The sequence below is a fragment of the Rhinolophus ferrumequinum genome, chromosome 11 (genome assembly GCF_004115265.2).
Source record: "Rhinolophus ferrumequinum isolate MPI-CBG mRhiFer1 chromosome 11, mRhiFer1_v1.p, whole genome shotgun sequence".
Taxonomy (NCBI): Eukaryota; Metazoa; Chordata; class Mammalia; order Chiroptera; family Rhinolophidae; genus Rhinolophus; species Rhinolophus ferrumequinum.
Genome location: NC_046294.1, coordinates 56518181 through 56543765, shown reverse-complemented (window position 1 = coordinate 56543765; position 25585 = coordinate 56518181). Strand labels below are relative to the sequence as shown.

General features: G+C 36.9%; 1 protein-coding gene across 2 annotated transcripts; it reads right to left on the bottom strand.

Moving 5' to 3' along the window:
- Positions 1-1537: 1537 nt before the first annotated feature.
- On the bottom strand, positions 1538-24906 carry PCF11 (PCF11 cleavage and polyadenylation factor subunit). Of its 2 annotated transcripts, none has more exons than XM_033119524.1 (16): positions 24412-24906; positions 20639-20764; positions 18568-18756; positions 18038-18232; positions 16007-17118; positions 15418-15598; positions 14832-15315; positions 12739-14300; positions 10754-10853; positions 8114-8233; positions 7554-7659; positions 5844-6027; positions 5213-5368; positions 4765-4857; positions 4215-4250; positions 1538-3336 (listed from the first exon to the last, which is right to left on the bottom strand). In XM_033119524.1, exons 1-16 carry the CDS (start codon positions 24601-24603, stop codon positions 3121-3123), a joined length of 5052 nt encoding a protein of 1683 aa, XP_032975415.1. In that variant the 5' UTR covers positions 24604-24906; the 3' UTR covers positions 1538-3120. The 2 variants fall into 2 exon arrangements, with proteins under 2 accessions (XP_032975415.1, XP_032975416.1); XM_033119525.1 differs by having other exon boundaries at positions 2237-3336; positions 15225-15315.
- Between the last annotated feature and the right edge of the window lie 679 nt (positions 24907-25585).

The window sequence follows — 25585 nt, the reverse complement described above, 5'->3', positions numbered from 1 at the left end:
TAGCCTGCTTTTCCATTTCTACCTCCAAGTTAACCTCTTCATTCAGCTAAATCTTCCACTTGGGAGACATGGTTAGATGCCTCCTCACCTTTTCCTGAATATTTTGTAGAAACCTTTCAGAGCATTTTTTAGGCACTAAAATAGGCTGTAAAGAAAGCCAGCCAGGAAAATAGAATCTAGAATTCTCTATTTTAGGTTAAGCTGTTATGTGAGAAGCTTTAAATTTTTAATATGTAATTAGATCCTTATTTTTCTCCCTGAAGTTTATTTTTAGGTAAATAACATTACTTTGTAGTCTTTTCGAGACCATGGAAGTTTTAAGTAGGTAAGTTATGTTGAAATGCCAACATTGAAAAGGGTATAAACAATGAAATTTGTAGTTTTCAGGAAATACAATATTCCTTTTTGTTGTCACACACTCAATTCTTACTTTGAAAGACAATGCTCTATCTTCTCTCATGCTCCCTTCAGCTCTCCTTGCCATTTGCAGTACAGATGCCTAGTTCTGGTTCCCAGTGTTATGTGTGGACTATTACTGTACCATCTTTTGGGGTTAAAATTCAGCGTTTCTGATTTCTAAGTCAGTTACAAGATCTGGCTGTTCATTAAAATCAAGTATGGAACTTTTTTTATTGATAAAGTTGATAATTAGTTCCAAATGTTTAACTGTGGAGTGTCTTAAATACAGGTGTCTCTAAATGAGAACCTGCCAAATGATTCAAGATAAGGAATCTGTTATTAACTTTCAGTGATTCTAATGCACAGCCAAATTTGGAGGCCACACGTAAATCACTACTTGACATCGAACCTCCAGGTCCAATACCTGTGACCCTCCATTGTTCAGCTAATTCTTACCTATTGAGTCTCTCCAGCTCTCTGTCATCTCCAACCTCTCTCCAGTGAGCTTTTAACATGGTGACTTCTCTATTCATCTCAACTACAATTAAATCTCTCCAGTTAAATTTTGTTAAGAGTAGCTCTAGCTCTGTTTTGTCACCTACCACTCACATAACCCATTGCAACTGGTGTTCGCACCCTTACTCGAAACTAACTTCAGTCAATAAGGGATGTTTCTCAATCTTCCTTATTTTCTTGACTACCCATTCTATGAAAATTTCCCCTCCGTTGCTGGTTTTCCTATTTTACTTCAGTAGTGTTTTCTTGCCGTCCCACCAAATGTTTATTCCCCAGGGACCTGTGCTTGGTCCTCTTCCTCTATCCAGCTCTCTTGGTGTACTAGTAGGTTTGAATGTCACCTTTCTTTTGATTGTCACATACTTCTAAGCATTTGATAAAAACTATGGATGGTCTCCCCCAAAAAAGGCACAACAGGCAATTTTTTCTACATTTTTGGATTCAGACCCCAGCATTTCTTCCGTTATCTACATATATATTCAAAAGTTCAGCTATCACATAATGTGTTTATAACTCAAATCCAGTGGACACTTAACCAGTTTTTTTACTGGAGCTTTCTAGCATTTGATAATTTCTGTAAAATTTTATTCTCTTGATTCTTTTTTTTAAAAAAGAAAGTCAACCTTAGATGCAGATAGGCTATTCTGTTTAAAATTTCTAGTGGCTTCCATGGTCATCAGTGTCATACAAACTCTTTAGCATGACCAAGATGACTCCATAATCTATTCCAGGTTACTGGGTTTTAAACATAAAAATGTTTGAAAACATGAAGTATTTCTAAGCCTTTACCATTTTCTGTCCATTCCTTCTCTACATGCCCTTGTCACCAATGTGGACTCCGCTCCTAGTTATCTTCCAATACTCAGATATCGCCACTTCTGTAGTCTTGCTTAACCAATCTTCAGGTAGTTTGGTGTGCCTCTGTCTAGCCAAGCATTTATCTTAGGGTACTTTTTTAAATTGTACAAATAGTATGGACTAAAAGGAGGCAAAGCCAGATTTCACATTCTTGTTCTATGAATCTAAGTAGGTGATTCGATTTCACCTATAAATTGGGGGTGCCATCTACCATGGAGTATTATTGGTAAGTACCAGAGAAAATAGATGTAAAAAGTTTGCCAATGCCTACCCGCATGGTAAGTGCTCAGCAAACTGAATTTTCATTGTTTTATATGCCTATCTTCTCCAGTAGATGGCAGAAAAGATGATCTCAGAGTGCCTGCCTCATAAGCAGGTGCCATGTTCAGATTTTAAAGAACAGGTGAAAGAAAAAAGTCACAATCTAAAGCCATTCAAGAAATAAAGACACACAAACTGAAAGTTTCTTCATCATTCTATTTATTACATGTATGAATATTAACATCTCATGGTATCCATCTAATTCAGTCAAAACCAACAAATGAAAAAGATTAACCATGTTTCAAATGAACATTCTTACAGATCCCCTGTAACTTAAAATAGAAGTATGTTCATCTGCACTAAATCATGACAAATTTGAAAAATGTCATTAAAAAAAAAATCACTTTTAGTACTTAAATATATTTATTAATCGTTTGATGCCATCAGTGTCCCAAGTTCAAGAATAAAAGTTGCTTCATTAGATACTTTTTCAAAAATGGACATCTAGATGGTTCTCTATAGCTGGAGATATATATATGTAAATATGTCCTATTTTGTTTTTAAAATTTTTTCAAATCTGGCTTTTCTATTTGAGCAAAGTGCTACAGCACTCTCACAACCCTCTTTTGAAGGATTAACTTCAGACTTTGCTTTAATCATGGGAAACTACTAGAAAAAAAAATCTTATGTTGAAGTTGCTGTTAAATTCCATTTTCACCCAATAAAAAGTACAGAAACACTGTATTTGATGGTGTGCATAAATATTACACTCCATGGATAGCAAAAATATTTTTATTTATAATTTACAGTTGCACAAGTGAAAATCGTACATTTTTACACTTACAATTTCATTTTGTTAAATTTGCACACATCTACAGAACTTTCACACAACAAGCACCTGAAACTGTGCAGGCAGTAGGAAATGCAAATACTAAAATGTATTTATTAACCAAATGATAGCTGAAGGCCCTGCCTCAGCTAGACAATTTATATAGATATATGTCTATATATACATAAAAAATTCTTCACTTTCTAGATCCAACAGCAGCTTTTTAAAAAAAGAAAAACATACCTTTCTCACTTTATTTAAACTGACTTGACTGTATCATTTTCTGTTTTAATTTCAGCGGGTGTTGCTATGCTTTCCTCTGTACAAGATGGTGGGGTATCAACTTGTTCTTCCTTAACTTTGGGACTTTCGCAAGGTTCCTGCAATTCGTTTTTGACAATGTTCAACATAATGTTCAAGGGGTTTTCAACTGGTGTCTTGCTGGGAGATGGTGTACAATCAAATGAAGATGTCTACAAAATGAAAAGTACTGATTAAAGTTCAAAAGTTATCACATTAAATACATTTAATTTTGTAAGACCGTTGGGCAAAGAAACATACCAAGTGCAACTGAAATACCTGCTTCCCTATACAACATGCCATAAAGGCTGCCAAGTAATAAAATGTGTATTAAGCATTTCATGTGTACTCAGCAATGAGCTAAGCTAAGAACAGCAGCAACCAATAAAAGGCCAAAAGAAGTCGATTAGACTGCTTCTATATTTAAGCCCACATAGATGGTAATCCATACATATATCCTGGGATTTTTGTGACTAACTTCAAATCCTTTGAGGATTTAAAAAAAACCCCACAAATCCTCAAAACATCCTAGAAAGTTGTCTTTTGATGACCTAAATATATCTACCAGACTGCCTCTTGAACCCATGAAACAAACATTCTTTGAAAGGCAATGTGTTCCACTGTTTGGTTTAAAAAAAAAAAAAAGTCACTACAAATACGAAAATTTGAATTTCTAAGGGCAACAGACTGATGTCTTTTTCAGATTTCATGTGTGATCATTTAAAAATTATTCCTATGTTACATGGCTAAGTGGCGTATGTAAGGGGGAAAAAGCAGTAAATGCTACCCATAACTCCTAACGCTATTCCCATCATGCTCCTTTCTCATCTTTTTCAGTTTCCTTCACATTTCTCTAGGACTAGAGCTCTAGTTTCAAGTGAATAGAATGCAAATAATACAGTAATTCAGAATTTAAATCAGTCTACCAATCTAGCACCAATATTTAGTGAACATACATGCTGTATCAAAACAAAAACAGCTCAATATCAAGATTACAACAATATTGCCAATGCAAAAAATAACAAATGACAACAGTGACCAAAAAACTTACATTTTGATAATCTTCATAACATGATGGATGATAAATCTGAAGTAAAAAGAAAAAAGTAAGTACATATTCATGCATATTCGTTTCTAATGGCTATTGTAGTAAGATTTTCTAATTTAAACTAGAAGATAGCTATCTTTAGGAGACAAAAATCATTTGGTCACAAAACTGGATTAAAAAATTTTTCATTCTGATTCTTCTTTGAACTTGGCTTTCTACATTTAAGTAGATAATGTATGTTTTCAAGACAGTAACATTTTTGATGATGAAATATAAATTCAGAATCAAAATAGTGTGGTTAGGCAGAAAGAAGACTAGATGCAGAAGACCTAGTTCTGGGTTTATCATTAACTAGTTATGCAACCTCTTACATAAAATGAGTACAGTACCAGATGACTACTGACTACTAAGATCCCTTCCAACTCAAACACTGCCTCTAAATTCCAATACCTTAGAAATACCTTTTTTTATTAAGACCAAGAAATAAAAACATTTTCAGAGTGGTGGGAAAAAAAACTAATCTTAAAACTTCCTCATAAAGACTGAAAATTACCTTTCCATCTACTCTGATAGCATTTTTTAAATGCCATTCCTCCTCTTCTTCATCCCAGTATTGTTCAAATTGTTCTTGACAGATTTCACAACTCTAAAATGGAATCATATAAAATGAAATTTACTAATAGAACACATTTAACCCCAGTAAGTTAAAACATTTTGTGAAGTGCAGAAGGATTAAGAGTTTTTCGAAAGGTTAAACAATGTTCATTATATACAGATAGAAAAGTCCTACGGATTTTGCATTCTTCCATTGCAAAAATAGTTAACATTTCACTGCTGTTGATCACCGGTATTACGTAACTAAATGGTTATAAAACCCATAGCCAGATCACAGAGTACAACTGAAGAACAAAGCTTATAAGAGATCTTAAACTCACTGAAAGAGGGGTGTAAATAAAGTGAAGGACATGACGGGTATAGAATATTTAACATTCTTCTCTTACCTCGACTGCTCCCGCTGGCCCCGCAGGTACACTCTGGAACTCCTTTTCTTTAGCAGCCTCCTGCGTTTTGAGCACAACTTCTTCATGCACCTTTTCAAAAAACTGGCTCTTGGCACGTTCTTCGAGATCTGCTATTTCCTCAAATTCTATCCAGTCCTGAAAAGTTGTTTTAAGAAGAATATTTTCATTTGTTTCTAAACTTACACTGCATATCTTCAATATTAGTTATTTAAAGGTAAAGGTACATTCTTCTACAATATAATTTATTTAAAACTATACGTTCCTCTTTAAGCCCCATAACAGACAACATAAAGCAACGAATTAACAATTAAAATCTTAATATTAACTTTCCATTAGCTCTAGAGTTACAACTAATTTAAACAAGATAAATTTCATGTATAATTTTTTTTAAAAAGTCAGTCATAGCAACTTGGAATTTTAGACCTAGAAGAAACCTGTGTCCTATTCTAATCTCAACAAAAAGCAAATACATACTGTGCAAATTTGTTTTCTAGGGATCAAATTTTATTCAAAAAACTCACAAGTTAGCTCTCAGCAATTATTTACTATATTTTTAGAATGATATAATTTAAAAGCTAAAAGCCAGTTCAGAGCCATATGGATTACGTACTGTTAAACTGTAGTACCAACGTCTATGAGTGACTTTTCTGCTAACATCTTTTTCAGTTCTATTTTGCCGATAATGCCAGTCCAAGTGATCTGCGTATACATCTGTCTGTGATGTTGTAAACCTCATTCCACAAGAGTAACACTGAATACCAGTGTACAGTCGATTTATAACACTATCATAACGTCTATTTTGGGGGAAAAAAAGAAATAATCTTTAGTTTTGACAACATGGCTTAATAAACTGAAAAAAAAAGGCAGTTACAAACATTTCAATTTTCCACATTTTAATAAAGGGGAAGCCATTATTATGTGACAAAATAACGTTTTACCAAGAGCAGGCTATCAATACCCAAAGATCAATATTATTCTCTAATAGTGTATCACTGACCCTCTTTTCCCGAACTTTGGTAAATTTTGAACATAAAGTCTATCCTCTTATTGACAGGCCTGGCCCAGTTACTTACTTCCTCCCAGCTAAAAATGGAATGACCATCTGCTAACTAATAAGGTAATAGTTGGCCTGTTCTTAGACTAGTGTCAATATCAAGGTGGACACAGCAGGTGGATATGGCAGATAATTAGATTTCACCTCTCCAGATCTTTGCAGTTCTCAATAACTCAATTATCCCACCCTGGCCTAAAGAACAGTGAAAGAGGTACAGAAGAAGAAATAATTGTATAGATAACTAAAAAGAAAAATTAGAAGACTAATGGGAAACCAAGGTCAGCAATAAACATTTTTAAAAAATCTAGGCTCCTTATTTGGAAAGAAATTGTATAGACCATAGACCAAGTAAGTCAACAAATAGGGCAGTCGTTAACTCCAAAACGAATTTTTACATAGAATAAAGCAAAGGACAGTACACTAGTACTTTTTATTAACAGCAAACAAGTATTTAGATTCATAATACTGAATAATGATATAATGAAAAATGGCTATATAACTATATGGGGGAAAGTCGGTAGAACAGTAGAGGTAGCTAAATCACTTTCAGAAAGTCAAGAGACTTCTAAACATGATAAATCAAGAAGCATGATAAATTAGAAAAATATGTATCTTAAGAAATAGTGAAATAAATGTCAGGAACCAAAGAAAAGAGTTAAAAAATACTTGCCTCTGAGTGAGGAGTAGTACTAGAAAAAGGAATGCCATCTTTTTTTATTATAAGCCTTTATTATAAGATTTTCATTATAAAGCTTTATGGGAAAATATTACTTTGAAAAAAGATTTTAAAAGGGTGAAAAACATTCGCTGTTCTATTTTTTATGAAAGTACTCAAGGTTATAATGAATCCACAAAGCAGCTTTAACTGTTGGTTTGTTTTTTTATATAAGTTATACAGGCAATACAAAATTACGAAAAAATATGTACCAAATGTTAACAGTGTTTATCAGTAAAGTGGGAATTAAATAGGTAATTTTATTTTCTTGATTTTATTTGTATTTTCTAATTTTCCACAATGAACATGCATTACTTATAAAGTGAAAATAGACTTTTTAAAAAACTTTTAAAAACTAGAAAAATCTAATTTCCTTAACTCTCCTAAAGTTTACGTTATAATATGTGTATTTTACATTAAAAAAAAAACAGGCTTCCTAAATTTTAAAAACAGTTCAGAGGAGTAAAATGACTACCACACTAATGTCTACTGTTAGTAAAGTCTTTGTCCCTTTTACCTTAGAAAATTAGAAAGAAAATTAGATTACATACTGTTTCAATTCTTCAATTGTAAAATTGGTAAGATCTGGAACATCCTGATCTTCATTTTGATCTTCCTCCTCCTCAGGGGGAGGCTGAGCAGCAACTTCATTTATTTCTTTAATTGAAAAGAAACATACCAATTTCTCAAAACCATTCTCCATGTATTCTTTCTTTATAGGGGAATGTGTTAACAGCATACAGAGAACCCCACCTTGTCTATTCAGTGCTTCTAATCTTATATTTACTGGCCCAAGAACCTAATGCAATTCTTTACTTTGATGAGTAATGAGGTCTGATCTCTTAAAAGTAAAACTAGTAAAACGACCACATGATATTTGCAGGAATGTTAGTCAACTGAAACAATGTCCACTATAGAAGTAATAATTCCATCTTAGAAAATTTAAAAAGAATTTCATTATAAACCAATTATGAGATTTTCCAAAAAAAGAGGATACCTATGAATTCAATTATCCTAAGAACTTTTACCATAACTTACATCACTGTATCATATCATACATCTTCATAATTTAACAGAGCTTTGTTGACATGAAGTATGCAAACATACTTACGTGTTGTAGCTGAATCAGGTTGGGACAATTTGAGAATTCCTGTTTTTAGCAGTTTTGAAAATAATTCATTTACATCCACCTGACTGAGATGATTATCAGGGTATGCCTTCGGAAGAGCTCCTTTAAAAAAATAACACTCTTAAAATGAAAGTAGAACTTTAAGATACAAATTATATTAAGCATTTTCCAAAGTTTGTATTCAAGATACCCTATCAACAATAAATTTTACAAACTTTTGTTCAGGATGAGTGTAAATTATCTCAAAAGCTACTAAAATGAACTTTTCAGGTAAGCAAATCATCTATTAAAAATTACATTCGAGGACAAATAATTGAAAATACTGATACTTTATACTCGTACTCCCTTCTATGTGAAGCAGCACACCACCTCTAGTTCAACTGTCTACCTTTCTAATTTTCTATTCCTCATCTTCTAACCATATTGGAAAAGGCAGTTTTGTATAGATGAAGTAGATCACCATGTCTTAGTACAGATTTCTAGGAAAATAAATACCTAAAGCCTAAGTGGAAGTACTTCCCCCATAACTGCCCCCACATGCAGGGAGATGAGCCATGTGGCTCACAGTATACCTGCCCCTCTGACCTTTACTGAATTATTGCCCTTGCAAAGCAGCTCAGGCTATTGCTGAAGCTTACTACAGCATCAGTAATTTGAATACATGAGACAAGGATAACAAACTTGTCCTTAAACTCACTGGTGAGGAATCAATCCAATTACATATTTTGCTACGCACTAATCTTACTACGATTCATTAACTCAATTATAAAAATACTATTTTCAATGATTTGTATGTCACTATTATGCATCTCAGCACACCTCTAGAAAAAGTCCTGAACCACAAAAAATTCCTCTTCATGGCAGAAATTCAATTTGCATCCACAATACACATAATCCCTGCCTTTAACCATTGCACGCTCTTTACACTTAGCACAGTGCCTTGGACACAGGCTAATTAATGTCTGCTGAAATGTCTGAACACACGAATGAATGAACAAATCAACCTCAATAGTCAATTATAATTGTATTTCACACATTAGTTTAACATTTACATTTCACTACAATTAGCTATTTATACGTCTTAATTAAGAGTCATAACTAGCTATTTACATGTCTGCAGACAGGCAAGTTTAGTGATCAAAAGCATGAACTATGGAATCAGATTCCTAGGATCCTAATTAAAAATTGTTCTAGTTGTGTGACATGATCAAGTTGCTTCTCTGTGCCTCAGTTCCTTTACCTGTAAAAGGCTAATAATTGTTCCTATCTAAGGTTATTATGAGGATTAAATGGGTATTTGTAAGGCATTGAGGTATTTAGCACTATATACAATGTTTAAAAAAAGAAAATTTGCAGTTTTCGCACACTATCTCGTGCCACCAACCCCGTTACAACAAATCCTCTCCTCCAAAAGAAAAAGTGAATCCTAAAGCAAAGTACATTAATATAGCACTTTACAAGATACAAAGTACTTCTGCATATACGATCTCATTTGATTCTCTTTGAAAAAAAATTCCCAGGCAAATACTGACTTTTAGCGTATTCTGTCTAAGAGGAAGAAACTGAACCCCAGAAAGTGTATCTGCTTATATTCTGCCCACCTATAAAGCAACAGAGTGAAGATTCTAACTCTGGTCTTCTGACTTTTGATCCCAAATTCTTTCCTTCCCTTTTCATTACAATGATAAAAACCTAAAAAATAATTAATCCTAATTGTCAACCTAGAAATTAAAAATAAAAAGCCTTCATATTAACTGAATGAATTCTTTATGATGACACAGTTTAAGCACTAATGCATAAACTGGGGCGTGGCTAGGACCTCATTACTTCAGAAGTTTTGGACAACTCCCTAACTTTGTAAACTGGTGAGTGCCACACTAGAGCATGTTTCTCAAGATTCAGAAATAAAGCAAGTACCACTATTATTTGGTTGGGCTAGGCTAGTTCTCGATAAATTAACTTTGAAGTTATTTTATAAATCGCCATAATTTATATACTCCCCATTTTTCACATATTAAAACTAAAATTCATTTTTCAAGCCCTCACACCGCCCGTAACAATATTGGTATGCCTCACCCCACAGTAGCAAAGATGTTTATCAGGGATCCTGGCTACAGAATCACAGAAGTTTTTTTCTATTCTTTCAACATGTTGGATACAATTATTATTTGAGTGCTCACAAAGACATATGAATGAATCAATTTTATAAGGTAATGTCCCCAGTATCTACTTAATGTTTATTAGATCATCAAACACACTCAAAACAAAAACTCAATATATCAAAATGAGACCTCTGAGATTTGTGATTTATTTCACTTCAAGACAAATGTCATAGTCATACCCCACCCTCCAGCATCCACCCAATAGGTTCCGTTCCCCCTCTTTTTTATGGTGTACTAGTCCTGGCTAACTATCTGTAGTTTTAAACAGGATCAATGAGAACACATATCAACAATGTAAACAAACCCAGAAAGAGAAAAAAACATTTCCCATCCAGATTAAATTTCTCTAAATTATACATACCCTCTCAAAATTGTCATTTTCTAAAATTAACAAGGTAGCTATTCAACAAGACAATAATTATTTGTCTTTTGAAAAACATAAAATTCAGAAAGTACATACCTGAAGGATTCTGAACAAATGCTCCTGGATTTTGTGGATGAACTGGTAAAAACTGCTGTCCTTGGCCAAATGGTACTGGCTGAGCAACACCAGTCATAACCTTTAAGAGAAACCTTGGTTTTAAGAACATCCTTTCCATTTAAGTAAAATTTTAACATTCTAATCACATAAAAATATTCACAGATATAATGCCTGGTTTTTAAGATAATAAAGACTTGCTAGTGTAACTTGACTGGGTCACTTCACTTCTAAGCTTTCTACAAAAAGAAACAAGTATGCATTCCCTTATCTGTTTCATAGAATTATAAGGAACTGAGAATGGTTCTTTGAAAAGCTTCTTTGAAAAGTTTCAGATACCATGCAAACATACGGTAGCCAACAACTAGTTGTGTGCCCTTACGCAAATCACTTTACCTTGCTGGTGCTTTGCCTTATTTTACAAATAGAAGCCGTGACATCCAGAGCTGTGACCTGGACATAGTCATAATGGCTAGTATACAGCAACGACGATACCAGAACTGACCAGACCACAGATGTCAAAAGCCTATTTTCATTAGCAATCTGAACCCCTTTGTGCTCATCCTGCTTAGCCATCATATTTTGAGTTGCAAAAGATACCAAGTAAATGTTGAAAAATAAAACAGTTGTGAAACAAGTACTGTACAGGCATACAAATACTGTATTTGCAGTCCAGACCCAGGGTGAGGTAAGACTTGTGCATATTGCTGCTGTGTAAACAAGTATCTATTTATAAGCCTGGTTCAGTATCCATGTGAACTTTTGGTGGTATGTACATTAAAAAAAACCCCATCAATTCTGTATTATATCGGAAACATGATTAAGTCCCATTATAGAGTATCTGTCAATAACAAAACCACTTCTTTTAAGGACATACAAGAGAGTAACTCTCACTAGGCAGGACAATTATTTTTTCAAATTATTGGTATCAACAGAAGACTGCTTTCTAAAGCAGTTTTTGTTTTAAAAATCTTTCTTCTTGTTTTACATTTTCTTCCATGCAATGTTACTAACATAAAATGAACATGTTCTAATAAAAAAGTGTCAGCACCTGGAAAAAAAGTAAATTTATCCCAGGAGAATTTCAGCAGGCAAGCAATAGTAGTCATTAAATAAGTATCAACTGAATTAATGACAAATTGTAAGCACATTGCTTAAAATTATTTCATATGCATTTTAAAATGTATGCAGAACAAGTGCAAAAGAGTATCAACAGGTGACTGTACATGTTTAGGTGATATAATGAATATATTTGGGAGGCAACTCGTAGGTTTGCTGTATTGACAATAGTATCAAAACAATTCTATTTGACTGGAAAGGTGGTGAAAAGTCGATCAGAAGAGAGGGAGAAAAAGAATCACAGACTATAAAAGTATGGGCAACCTGATTTTCTTCTTTGTTCAACTCACACTAAGACAGTTCTTTAAAAAACAGTCTGGAAAATAAGCTCTCTGGTTACTTTAAAGCTTATCAGGACTCAACAGTTCTACATGTAGCAGAGATCTATAAAACACACTCACAATTGTGTAATACTTTATGAGCTTTGAAGCCCAAAAAAAAAAAAAAACAATGGGAAGGTTATGAATGTGCGAAGCAAGTAGTGTATGGGAAACTTCTGTACCGTGCAGCTCAATTTTGCTGTGAACCTAAAATTACTCTAAAATAAAAAATAAAGTGAACTAAAAAAATAGTCTGTGTGTATGTTAAGAAGGGGGAGAAGGAAGGAGGAGAGGGGAGAAATTCAGATTTCTCTAGATCCTGGAAGAGCTAAAATCAATTTTGGATTTAAAGGGCAATTTTTAGCCCCAAGACTCTCTCCCCACTTCCATAGCATGTGAGATTTTGGAGTACATTAAAAACTTTCCAATCTGTAAACTACCTCCTGAAAACCTTCCTCAAACACTAGAAATATTAAAAATGGTTCATATCTCCCAACAACGTTAACAGAATAAATGTAACAGACTTACCTGTTGAGATGCCTGAATATTTCCTACTGTTATTGGAGCAGGTAAATTGCCAAAGTTTCCAAATTGAGAACTCTGAAGATTCTTTTCATCAAAATAGTGTCCAGAAGCTCTGTTAAGGGGATTTGAGAAACTCTGGTTTCCATGGCCATGTGGTCCATTAAAATTTGGTCCTTGAGGTGAATCAAATATTTGTTCATGTCTTTGGAACTGCAGTCCTTGGGATGGGGCATTAAAAGCATTGCCAGGTGGCTCATTATATGGACCAGTCTGATTGAAAGAAACTGATTCAAGCCTTTGTGAAGGATGATTGTCAAATCGTGCGCCTTGAAGACCGAGAGGAATATCAAACCTTGATGCTTGCTGGTGTTGTGGACCATCAAATCTTTGAGGTACACCATCAAATCTTGGTTGAACCTGCTGTCCAGGTGGTCCATCAAATCTCTGTGGGCCTGGCTGACCGGTTCTTTCAAATCTAGGACCTGGCTGACCATGTAATCCATCAAATCTTGGCAAGAGTGATGGCTGACCTGGCTGTCCATCGAACCTTAAACCATGACAGCTTTCAAATCTTGGACCACCTTGACCCAGGGGCCCTTCAATTCTCAGGCCACCTCCTGGTACAGGACCCTCAAACCTCATTCCACCTCCTTGCTGGACTAAAGGTCCCTCAAACCTGATCCCAACCCCTGGTTGACCATGTGGACCCTCAAACCTAAGGTTCCCACCAAGTTGGTTATGTTGTCCTTCAAACCTTAGACCAGCTACTGACTGACCATGCGGGCCCTCAAACCTCATTCCAACTCCCTGCTGTAGCAAAGGGCCCTCAAATCTGATCCCACCTGCTGGCTGACCATGAGGTCCATCAAACCTAATTGCAGCCCCTGATGGACCATGACCCCCCTCAAATCTAAGTCCACCTACAGGCTGACCTCGGGGATTATCAAATCTAAGTCCACCCACAGGCTGACCATGAGGTCCCTCAAACCTGAGACCACCCACAGGTTGACCCCGATGTCCCTCAAATCTGAGACCACCCACAGACTGGCCCCCTGGTCCTTCAAATCGCAGACCACCTGCAGATCCCTCAAACCTCAGACCAGGGGAACCTTCAAACCGAAAACCACCTCCTCCTGCTTGACCAATTGGCCCCTCAAACCGCAGAGGTGTCCCTACTGGTCCCGGAGGACCTTCAAATCTCAAAGGACACCCACCTCCTAGCTGACCTTGTGGCCCTTCAAATCTCAAAGGGCCACCTCCCCCCATTTGTCCAGGTGACCCATCAAACCGAAGAGAACCTGGTGTGGGAGGTCCATCAATTCTAGGGCTTAATTTATTAGGTCCTTCAAAAATCATCTTGGTTGGGCCATCTCTTGGTACTGATGGCCTACTAGGTCCATCAAATAATGGTCTGTCTTCAGCTAAAGCTGTAAGTCGCTGATTTGTATCGAGGCCGGCGAATCGTGAAGCAGGGCTATCTACAAACGGTTTATCTGAATCTTCATATCTAGGTCGCTTAAGTGGAAAACGATCATTGAATGGTGATCTCTGCTCTTCTCGTACACCTTTTAAAAAGAAAAAAAAATTATTTTCCCAGAATCTGAATTTATATCAAATTATCTTAAAATCTTTCTATATTCATGTATATTCTTTCTATATTCATAACTATCTCACTTTGCTAGAGGGGAAGGAAAAGACAGCATCAAGCAGCAGGTAAGAAAGAGGATGCCCTCTAGGGTCAGACACTCGGGTTAAAAAAAAAAAATCCCCATTCTGTCAACTTATTTGACTTTGAGAGCAAGTTATTTAACCTCTCTGGTCTTGTTTCCTATCTGTAAAATGGCGATAATACATATTTCATTGGGTTGCTGTGAGAATTAAGTAAGATTACATATATAAAGGACCTAGTAAAGTACCTGACACACAGTTGGCCTTACAAATATTTGCTCCCTTCCCTTCCCTCTGAGGGAAAAAAACAAATCTAAACAAACAAAAAGGTAGTCTGAACAGTCACAAAGTTCCATCCCCACTTAGCTTGTTCATTTTCCCTTCACTGCTGTGTGATTCAATAGGCATAATCTGATTTAACTTTCTACCTTTAGCAGAGACTTGCTCGTCATGTCTTCTCCGGCCCTCATGGGGTGCAAGATTCTCAGCATAAGTACGACTCCCAGATATAGGAGAAAGACGTCTTGCTCTTTCACTAAATTGTTCTTTTCTGTCAAACTGCGCTCCACTATTCCTACTTGCATGTTTACTTTTGGATGGCTCACATTCTATTCCAGACAACAAGGCATCAGTCAAAGGGTAGTCAAAAATATCAGGATCTAAGAGATCAAGTCTTGGAAATGAATGCTGAACCTGTGTCCTTTTCAGTTTTGCTTTATGTTCATAGTAGGTTAATTCAGCATCAGATAAGAGAGGTTTCTTTTTTAATCCACCTTTATTTTCTTCTGTAGGACTATCCCGTACATTGCATCTATGTTTACCTTCTTGATACTGAAATAGCTGTCGAATTTGATGCACAACAACAAGGAACTCATCCTGTGTAATTTCACCAGATGCTAAACGTTCACTCGTCTGCATGGGGTGATAAAAAGAAATCAAGTATTTTAAATATAAAAAGTACTTACAGAACTTAGACAAAGGAGAATAATGATTACATGGGATCGTGGTAACTACCTTTTGAAGTAATTCTCTTTTGTTTGCATGAGTTAACTCTTTAGGAATCTGAAGATTGGCATCTACACTTAATCGATGCTGTTGCTTTGGGGCTCGAGGTGACAATATTCCTTTAGTGCTTGACCAGCTTTCCCTATGCCTTAGATGAGGAGATTTACTATGTTCATCACCCTGTTGTAAGCTGAAACCATAAAAGCAGTATGTTACTTCATCAAATTTTTTTAAATACTCAGGACCATATTTAAGGATCCTTTCAAAGCATCTGGTTAAAATGAATCTATATAATCATAAAAGTTAATTAAATGCTTAAGAACACAAGATCTGAAGTCAGGAAAATCAGATATAAATTCTGCTTCTTGCACATCCTGGTTATATAGCCTAAGGTAGATTAGTTAACCTTTCAAAACGTCAGTTTCCTTATCTGTCAAATAGAAATAATAATGGTATTTAACATATGGGGTTATAAGAATTAAATGGAGAAATAAAACATTAATCATAGCACCCAATGAGCATTATCCAATTTTTAAGTTTACACTGTATTTTAAAATGTACATAGTATTCTACTTGATTAAAAATGTGAACATCCTACCTTTTATTTTCTTCCCAACCAGGTTTCCATCGTTTACTAGACTTGGAACTTGGCCAATTTTCTACATTCTCCTTTGGTTCAGTGCCTGACTTTGTAGAATGCTGATTTGCAGTTTCTTGTGGTCGTTCCTCTTCACTCTTTTTTATTCGCCTTGGATCTCTAACATCCTGTTTAGTACTTCTCTTAGCATTTCTTTCATCCCTGGAAGGTGGCGCAAATTCTTCCATATGTGACTGCTTAACTCCTGATTGGCGAATCTTCCCAACTTTGGGTGTCGAGGTTGGAGACATACTCCTTTGCCTTCGTTTGGGTGACCGCCTATCTCTTCTCTTTGGAGAATGTATAATTGGTGATCGAGATTTGGGTGATCGCGATCTTGATCGCTTTCTATTACTCGATCTTCCTGGTTTTGTTCCCTGTTTTTCCAATTCTTCTGGTATTGTATCCTGTTTTTGTACAATGCCATTAATGATTTTATTTCTACTTCCAACCAGTCTGTGTTCAGATGATTTCATATGCTCATCTTTATCCTTTTTCTCTGCAGTTTTTCTCTTCTCTTTTATATCATCTTCTTTGCTATCAGTTTTATCCTGAAGATGTTTTTTTAATCTTGGATCTCTCTTGCTCATATCAGACACCCTCGTGCTTTCAGATTCTTGGTTTTTCAAGTCTTTTGTGTGGGATAATTTGTTTTTTAAAGGTGATGGTGATTTTGATTTAGATTTAGAATCTAATTGGTCAAGTTCTTTCTTGGTTATTTTTTCACCTGATTTACTTTTTTCTTGTTTGGATGAATTCAGTTTTTCAGAGGGTACAGTTTTACTTGTTTTAGTATCAGATTGGTTCAATGTGTTCATTAGGAATTCTTTTCTGTGACTCTGATCTTTTCCATGAGAAGAATGCTGACTCATCCTATTGAGACGGGGATCCCGGTTAGTTCCTTTCAAATCTGGAATTTGTAAGGATGGACCTGGACGGCTTTTCTCGGGTTGCACAGGAACCTGATGGGGAGCTTTAACCGCCATAGGGGGAATTTGTGAAACATGTAATTTGGATGGTGCAGATCCAGGACCTAAGTTGGATGTCTCCTGCTGAACACTAAGAGAAACTGCCTGAAATACAAAATAAATGTTCATGTTAATGCTGTAAAATATGCAGATTGTCAGTAAGCTGAAACCTAAAGAATATAATGCTTTATTAAACTGAATGAAATCCATTTATTCAATACTGTATTTGCATTGCATACTTCTCATGGTTAAGTGAAGATTAAAGTGAAAAGAGAAAGTTCATGTACTTATGTGGCCTGTTATTTCTTAGTCTTTTATTTTGGGGGTTTATAATATAATCTCTAGGTAGAATGAAAAAAAAATCCTCCCTTTTCCCAATTATTCAGGATTCTAGCCAGATTACTACTAAAAAAACTGCTAAATAAATCACAGTGCTCCAGCTGCGCAAGTCAGTTATTTCAGCTAAATTCTGTTATAAAATTTAGTTACTCCTAAAGTGGCACTGTTAATGACTTAGAAAACTCACCATGCCTATACCTCCTTCACTCTCAAATAAGTTCAAGTGCTACGTAAAATAACTTGGTATAAGGTCATTCATGCATATCAATGTGTAATCTTCCTAGACTCCTTCAGTTTGTCATGGCTTTTCTTTTGTAGGTTTCTAGGAACCTGATTTCTGCTCTTGAAGCCTAAGCGCAAAAAAGATTCCAGACTCTGCAAAACCATTCACAACACACCTACATTATTGGGACTGATATTAAGTGCACATAATTGTTAACAAAACTAAGGTGCTATCTTATAAGATAGCAATCCCACAGAAAAGTATTTGAAAGAAAACAGTGTAGTTTATATTCAAGTGAGTTTTACAATACAAAAATTTGCTAATAAACACCATGATTTGCAAATACAAGTGGGAAAATACACTGAATAAAATCAATGTTAATACAATTCAAAGACAAAATAATTACTTCTCTATGGGAAAAACAGGTTTAAAATATTTAAAATGCAAATTTCCTCTACTTACCAATTGTGCCTTAGCTTGCTCTAGTTCAAGCTCCAGCTTTTTCTGCTGAAGTTCTAACAACTGTTTTTGTTTTGCCAGTAACTGCTGCCTTATTAGTTGTTCTTGGGTAAGATTCTTTTGTATATCAGGAACAATTGGAGGAGTGGAGATGCTAGGGGAACTGACCACTGTGCCAGGAGTCGAAGGCTCTTCGGGCTATAAAAGAAAGTAATTTGTTAAAAAATATATTATCACAGCTAAAACGGAAGCTAAGAGGGAACTAAAGATTATTAGCTTATCTCAATAAATACTATCCATAATTTTAAACGGACCATAGTTAAAAACACAACAGAAAATTTTTCAGGAATTTAAAATCAAAATTAAGAATATTATGTAACACCTAAACAAGGAGAATGTATTTTTAAATGCACTGTGAACCCGAAGGAAAAAAAATTTTAACTGATTTAGCACAGGGTATTCTTGGTATTTCTTTCTGGCAAGAAATTTGATAGTTAAAAGTATTAGTTATACACCATTTATGTAAAACTTACCGATTTATTTAAAAATTTAGGATTCACATGGATGCTAGATGTATTCACATTGGGGGGTAGAGGTTTAATAGGCCAAGCAGGATCTAACGAATTGACTCTGACATCCAGGGCATAAAGTTTCTTCAATGGGAATATTTCATCCCATGTGGAACGTAACTTAAATAAACTTTTTCTAGTATTTTCATCCACCTAGAACAACAGAACAGTTCTATGGCTTGTTAAGTTACTATAGAATGTTTTAAATATTAAATATAAAGCTACATCAATCTCTGTTCTACTTCACATATGACACACATTCTGCTCATTCATATACAACAGTAATAATTTATTCAAGATATACTTGGTTTGCAAAATAAATAAATTTCTCCCTCAAAAAAAAATTTAGAAAAATTAAAGTATCACTTAGTCTTCATGAAAGCAAACAACTAGGCCAGTCTTTGTACTTTGAAAAAGTACAAAATATTTTTAAATTTTAGGGCTTCGTATAGCATTCCTAATGTCCCTCTTACTCTGGACAAAAATGTAAAACTAGAAAACTTTACCTGATGGCTTAAATTTTAAAGTTATTTACATGGCAGTACAAAGTTAAAATTAAGGCAAAACTAGACCACTAACCAATCCTCTGCAATACAATATAGTTGGTACCTATGAACATAGTATTTGTGGCATGGAAGGCACCCTAACTAAAATTCACAAAATCTTACCCACTGATGAGCTTTAATATTAGATAACTTATCTGCTTACACGTATAATGAGCATAATATGAACAATATTTTAAAAATTAGCCATCAGAGAAACCTAGTACTTAGGAAAACTGAATTAGATATTTAACTTTAGGATAATAAAGCCTTGACTATATATTCCAAGTATTTAGATAGATAATAACTATATTTACTACAAGGTCATTTTCATCAACTGTAGTGTTGAGGCCCAGTCACATTTGAACATACTGATAAACTGAAATCAAGAGATTGGTTTAGCTCCCCAACTTCTATAATGCAAAGTGAACTTCTCCTTAAGACTACAGCCTCAGGTAATCAGTATTTAGCAAGGGTCTACAATATACTAATTAACAAGCTCCTAAATTTGAAACATAGCTTTCCAAATTTCTTCTACATATACTTACTTGATATTTCTTTTCTCAAAGAACTTAAACGAAAAAAAATTATTCAAGTAGCAACTACACATTTTCTGTTCTAACAAATAGAATCTGGTACTAGTTTTCAAAATAATCCCAATTCTCCAAGCCTGACAACTGTAAGATTTCTCCAAACACAAAAGGTATTATCTACTAGAATATAAGAACTACCAATGTTTTATGTTAGGAAACAATCTTTCAACCTAAGTATCTCATAAATGACCTTTTGCTCAGTGTGAAAGATAATGCCTGACAGGAGGATAATTCACCAAATCCTGTCTTCCCCAACATAATACTGTACCAAATTTCCAGATACAATGTCATGGAAGGAATGTACAATCGCTAGGTATAGAAAATAAACAAGCCTTTCTTCTAAACACTAAGGGGGTTAAGAAATATTTCCAGTATAACCTAAGGAAATTAACTGGTCCACCATTCACACATACCTAGAACATACCATACCTATAAAACATACTTGAACAAAGTAACAAGAGGAAACACTTCCAGCAAAAAAACAGAAAAGTGTCAAGCATCAATCACAGGTTGAGACACACTGGAGGATTATGCTTTTTTTCCCCAGATAGGAATAGCCAACATCCTAACACCAGAAACCTAAACAATGAAATTGGAAAGCTTCAGATCTTTTTGCCCATATTCCAGTGATGGAACATATCTGCAATCAAATGAACCAACTCAATTAAGGAAAAAATATAGTTCTAAAAGCAAAGGCATCTATTTTTGAATCGATAATGTAAAAACCCTAGAATCTGCATTCAAAATCTAACATAAAACACTAACTTTACCGTGATACTTAATAAATGTCCAAGAGAATAAAACATTTCACCACCCAAGAAAACCCAACACAAAAACAAGTATTTATTTAATCAGGAACACATTTCTTAAAAATTCAAATGTTTCTAAATGCATATATACCTTTTCAAACACACAAATAAATGTTGCAACTAGATTTTTAGTAAAGGCAGTGAGATACTCTCGTCCAACGTTTTTCACGATAGAATCCATAAGGTACATAACAGGAAGCTTCTCTGAGGAAGGAGCCTGAATAAAAAGAAACTGACAAGTTTAGTATAATGAATTGCCACCAAAGAATTACTTTTTTTTAAGGTGAGTTTTTAAAGCTAAAATACAGACCTCTATTTTTGTTGATACTTTTAAATATTAACCTTTATGAAACTTTTAAGTGTTCAATTTCTTACAATGATCTTTATTGAGCATATAAAAGCTCATAATCACCATTAAGAAAAACCTTAATCTTTAGTACACTCATTTAACACTCAAATGGCTTTTCAGGTTCATATGGTTAAAGACATGTTTTAAGTGACCAAAAGGGGGAGGAAGGGCTATTTCCTATGATCCAAGTATAAGTTTTGTGACCCACATTACTTTTAATGGTGTGCCTACACTCAATGAAGTAGTTTTCAGACTTCTGTCAGAAACCCTAATTTCCATAGGCATATTTTATATGTTAAAGTCTCTGAAGTTGTTACCTGTAAAATCATTAGGATTACTTCTCTATAATCCAATGAATAAAGAAAGTAAGTACACTTCACATAAGAAGTTAATGGCAAAAAACACTTTTAAACTTGCACATGAACATGCAGGAAGGTGCAAGTTGTTACTGATACAAGAAAAACTGGATGGAACAGCCGCTGAGTCATGTAAATCAGGTTGAACTTGACTCTGGAAACCAGGATTTGTCCTGAAGATTTTCTTCACAGCACGGACTCTCCGTCGAAATCGAAATATTTTTCCTCTGCCATGCACAAACCAGGGGTTCTAAATTTGTGCAGAGCCAGTGTGGTGGTGCTGATACAGGTGGCCCTTTCCAAAGCAAAGAAATGCTGCCCCAGTTCAACGGCAATGCCTACCCATCACTGGCTTTTAGATGGCACAGCAAGTTTCCAGAAAGCATCAGCAGGTTCAGACTTGCTGAGGAGCATTAAGACACACCATATAAATAAACTAAGTGTTAAATCCGACTCCACAGGAGCAACCATGATTTAAAAACAAAAACGAAAAAAATTACCCCCATTTACCCATCCCATGTGTACAGGAGTTTTAACCCTGAACAACACCCAGCTACCTGTAGCTAGGGTAGGCTCAGTTCTGCAGTACACAATGCCGTATTTCACAAAACCAATTGCCCATACAGTGTGTGGAAGTGCTCTTAATTCTGGTAACACCTTTACTACAACGAAAGTTGGCTAAGGAAACCTTTGAATAACCTTGTAGGAAAAATTTTTTACGGTACTATCTAGTAAAGGGTCACAAGGCCACTGCATGTGGGAAAATATTATCATGTCAAATGCTTTATTGCTGTGTCTTTAGCTTACCATGTCGTGTTTTACACCATTTTAGTCACTGTTGTACTTATGAAAAGGCTCTTTAAAACCAAAATCTGTTCAGTATGCTAAGTTTTTATTGTACAAGTGAATCCTTGTATGTAATTATTTTTTTCGCTACTACTGCCTCATGGGAAGACTCAAAATAGGTGTGAATCCTTAAGTTTAGTACTGCTTGATTGAGATGCTAGAGAATAAGGACACAAACATTCACCTCCAGAAACACAAAACCAAGCCAGTTTGCTACCAAATAACAGAAAATCCCTCCCCTCACCCTCAACCCCAACCCTGGTTATTCCCCCAAAGTGACTTTTACATCTTTTCCACAATCTGGCTTTACAAAAATAACCAGGAAACGTGTGCCAAAAAACTTCAGCTGTCTTTTATCAGCCAATAGTCCATCTATTTTCACCACTCTGTGTAGCCATACACAAATACAAGTTTTAATGTGGTCACTATATTCAGCATTTACTTTTCACTTCTCGAAGGTCTTCTGGATCCATTAAAACCCAGCAAAGAAACTTTTGAGTGACAACCTGAGCTACTAAATTAGGCTCTGTGAAACATTAGTAATCCCCCAAATACTAGGCAATTATTTTAAAAATCAATGTTATTTTTTTAAAAACACAAGTGGTTTTGTTTTTTAAAAAACGCTTTCAATGTCAAGTTAAGCCTTAACAAGGCAAAAAACTAAGTTTTCATGTCCAATGTTTGTGGTATCAATAAAAAGGATGTTGCGTATGAGGAATGCTTCCTTTTTAAATATCTCATACTTTAAAAAAAAGAACAATAGCTGTTTCACACAGACATTCACAGGAAAAGGAGAATGAAGACTTGTATTTCAGCTGTCAGACTGAGCATGACAAACTTGTCGGGCCCTTAAAAAAAAAAAGAAATTTTTTGTCCTCTTTACATTAAGGTTTGAAAGGACCACCTGAAACCGTGTATCTTGTGAACAGATTAACCCAAGAGTGGATGGAACCTAAAGAATGAACCCAAGTCACTTAAAGACTTTTGTTTAAAACACACAACCACGTAGATAAAAATAAGACTTGGAAGCAGATTCTACACCTTACAAAGGTAAATAAAAAAGACAAATACATATTTTATATGTTTTATTCACAAATTTTATAATACCAGTCACACATTTCAAAACCATTTATTAGAGTCAGACCACTCAGTTTTACACTAGACAGAAACCGCCTCTAAACAATATACCGGTGGTTGTTGTTAAAGTGGCCTTTTAAAAGGGGTTCACTCTACTAAAAGGAGGCTCATCCTGATAATTTCAAACACTAACAACTAGAAAAAACTAAACCATAGGTACAAGCTTGAAAAATAAAACGTAGTGCTGGAAAGCTATTAAAACTCATTATGATAACTACGTAAGTTTAACAGTAACTTAAGTGACATATTACTCCCACATGAATCCACAGCAGAGGACTACAGGGAAATACAGGGTGGCAGAGGACCACTTCTGTTAAGGGGTGAAGAAAGCACGTCTTCACTATCAGGGAGGGGAGGAAAAAAGAGAAAAGGAAGAGGAGGGACTGAACTTTTCAAAAAAAAGCTCCACGTACTTGTTACCCAGTGGGCCAGTTCTCCACCTACAGGTTGTATAAGATCTCCTCCCCCCCACACCCAAACCCCACCCTCGACCCCAATTGCCCGTATTTTGGGACAAATGAAGACACTCCCATAGGAGAATAAAAGTTGTATCTAGCCGCCCCCACCCCAAAACGGGGCTGACGGGTGTGAGCAGCTGCCTGGCTGGCAGGGAATGGATTCTTCTCTCTTCCCTTTTGCATCATGTGCTTTTCAGGCGCCATGTTGGGCTCCTAACAAGCGGCTGCTCCACTCGGGGCCAATTCCCTATTCCCACCCACCAACAGCTCGCTCCCAGGTCCCCCTTCACCTCCTTCCAACCCACAAAGCACAATTACCCAAAAGGGTACTGGGGGGGAAAGGGGCGAAGAACCACTCCCCACCTTCCCAGGGGGTTAAAATGGCATTAACTCTTACTCCCCCACACCACAAACTGCCTTTAAGTCCCCCCGCCCCAAAGGGGTCTATTCAAAGCGTGTGTGTCGGGATATACAATGCGGTGGCCTAAATAAGGAGTTGGTGAGCGGAAGTGGGACTCCACCCTTTATCTTCCCCACTCCCTCCCCCCAGAGAGGCCCACGCTCGAAGCCTGGGCCAAAGACCGAGCCAGAGTTGGAGGGGGAGGGTTGGAGAGGAGGAACACTGTCCCCCCTTTGGATGGAAGCGAGACCTGGGATGAGGCTGACACTAAAATCAGGGAGTATTAGAAGAATAGGAGGCTGCGGGGTGTATAAAAACCTTGGCGGTTTGGGCCTCGATGAGAGAGACGATCTCCTTGGCGAAGGGCAGGTTCTCCTCGGCTAGAATGGTCAGCATATTGATGTGCGGTTTGCTATTGAAGGTCAGGTCTTCGAGTGACGACTGATAATCCCGACAGGCGTCCTCCCGGGCCCCCGCAGTACCGGCCTCGGCCGGCGTCTGCTCTGACATTGCGCCGCGGCCCCCCTCCGAGGTCCGCCGCAGCTGAAGCTGAAGCCGCTCTCGATACCCCGCCTCCCTTCCGACTCCTCTTCCTCTCCCCGGATCTCTCGCGGCTCCGGCTTCACCACATGCTGACCGCGGAGGGGGGTTGGGGGACGACACAGGGGGGACCTCGGGTATGAAACGCCGCCGTCTCACGGGTGTTCTCCGTCCACTTCCAGCCGCTACAGAAGCTTCTTTCTCCACAGACACAAAATGGCGGCGGCAGTGGCGGCTCCAGCTCCGAAAATGTCTGTGTTCCCAACCGCTGCGTCGTGCGAAATGAGCTAGGGGAGGGGAAATGTGCGGTAAAAGGGCGGGGCCGTTGAAAAACAGCAGGCGTGATTGGCTCCTCCGGCAACGTCACGAGCCCCTCCTCCAGCTCTTCCGCAGGACATCCTGGCACCGCCTTCTTCTCGGGGCCCTACCCGTGCTTTCGCAACACCTACCGCTCAGAGGTGCGGTAGAAAAGACGGCCCCTCTCATTGGTCAATTCATAAGGGACTGTTCGGTCATTTGTTACCATAACAACCCATTCAGGGAGGCCAATAGGCCTGGGGGAGGCTGGACCCGAGGCCCAACCCAACCAGTTTAAGGGGAAAGCTCAGTCGTCCCCTCTTCGCCCCTCCTTCTGCAATGCCGTAGCCACTGAGAGGCTCCGTCAATCATCCTCCCTCCCGCCGCCGCGGCCGGGGTGGGGGGGGCGGCTAATGGGAGCTGAGGCTTTGGGCCTTTCCCAACCACGTCGCGTGTGGGGCCTCAGGTGCTCCCGAGAGCCTGGGCGGGTCCAACTGCCGGGCCCACTGTCCCTCGCGGAACCAAGACCGGGAGGGACCTGCCGAATTTACCCATCACCTTGGCAAGAGCCGCTAGAGTCGACTCTAACACGCTGCTTCCCACGTTCACGAACAAAAACACCTAGGCCGGCTTTTTTTAATTGAATCCCCAGGAA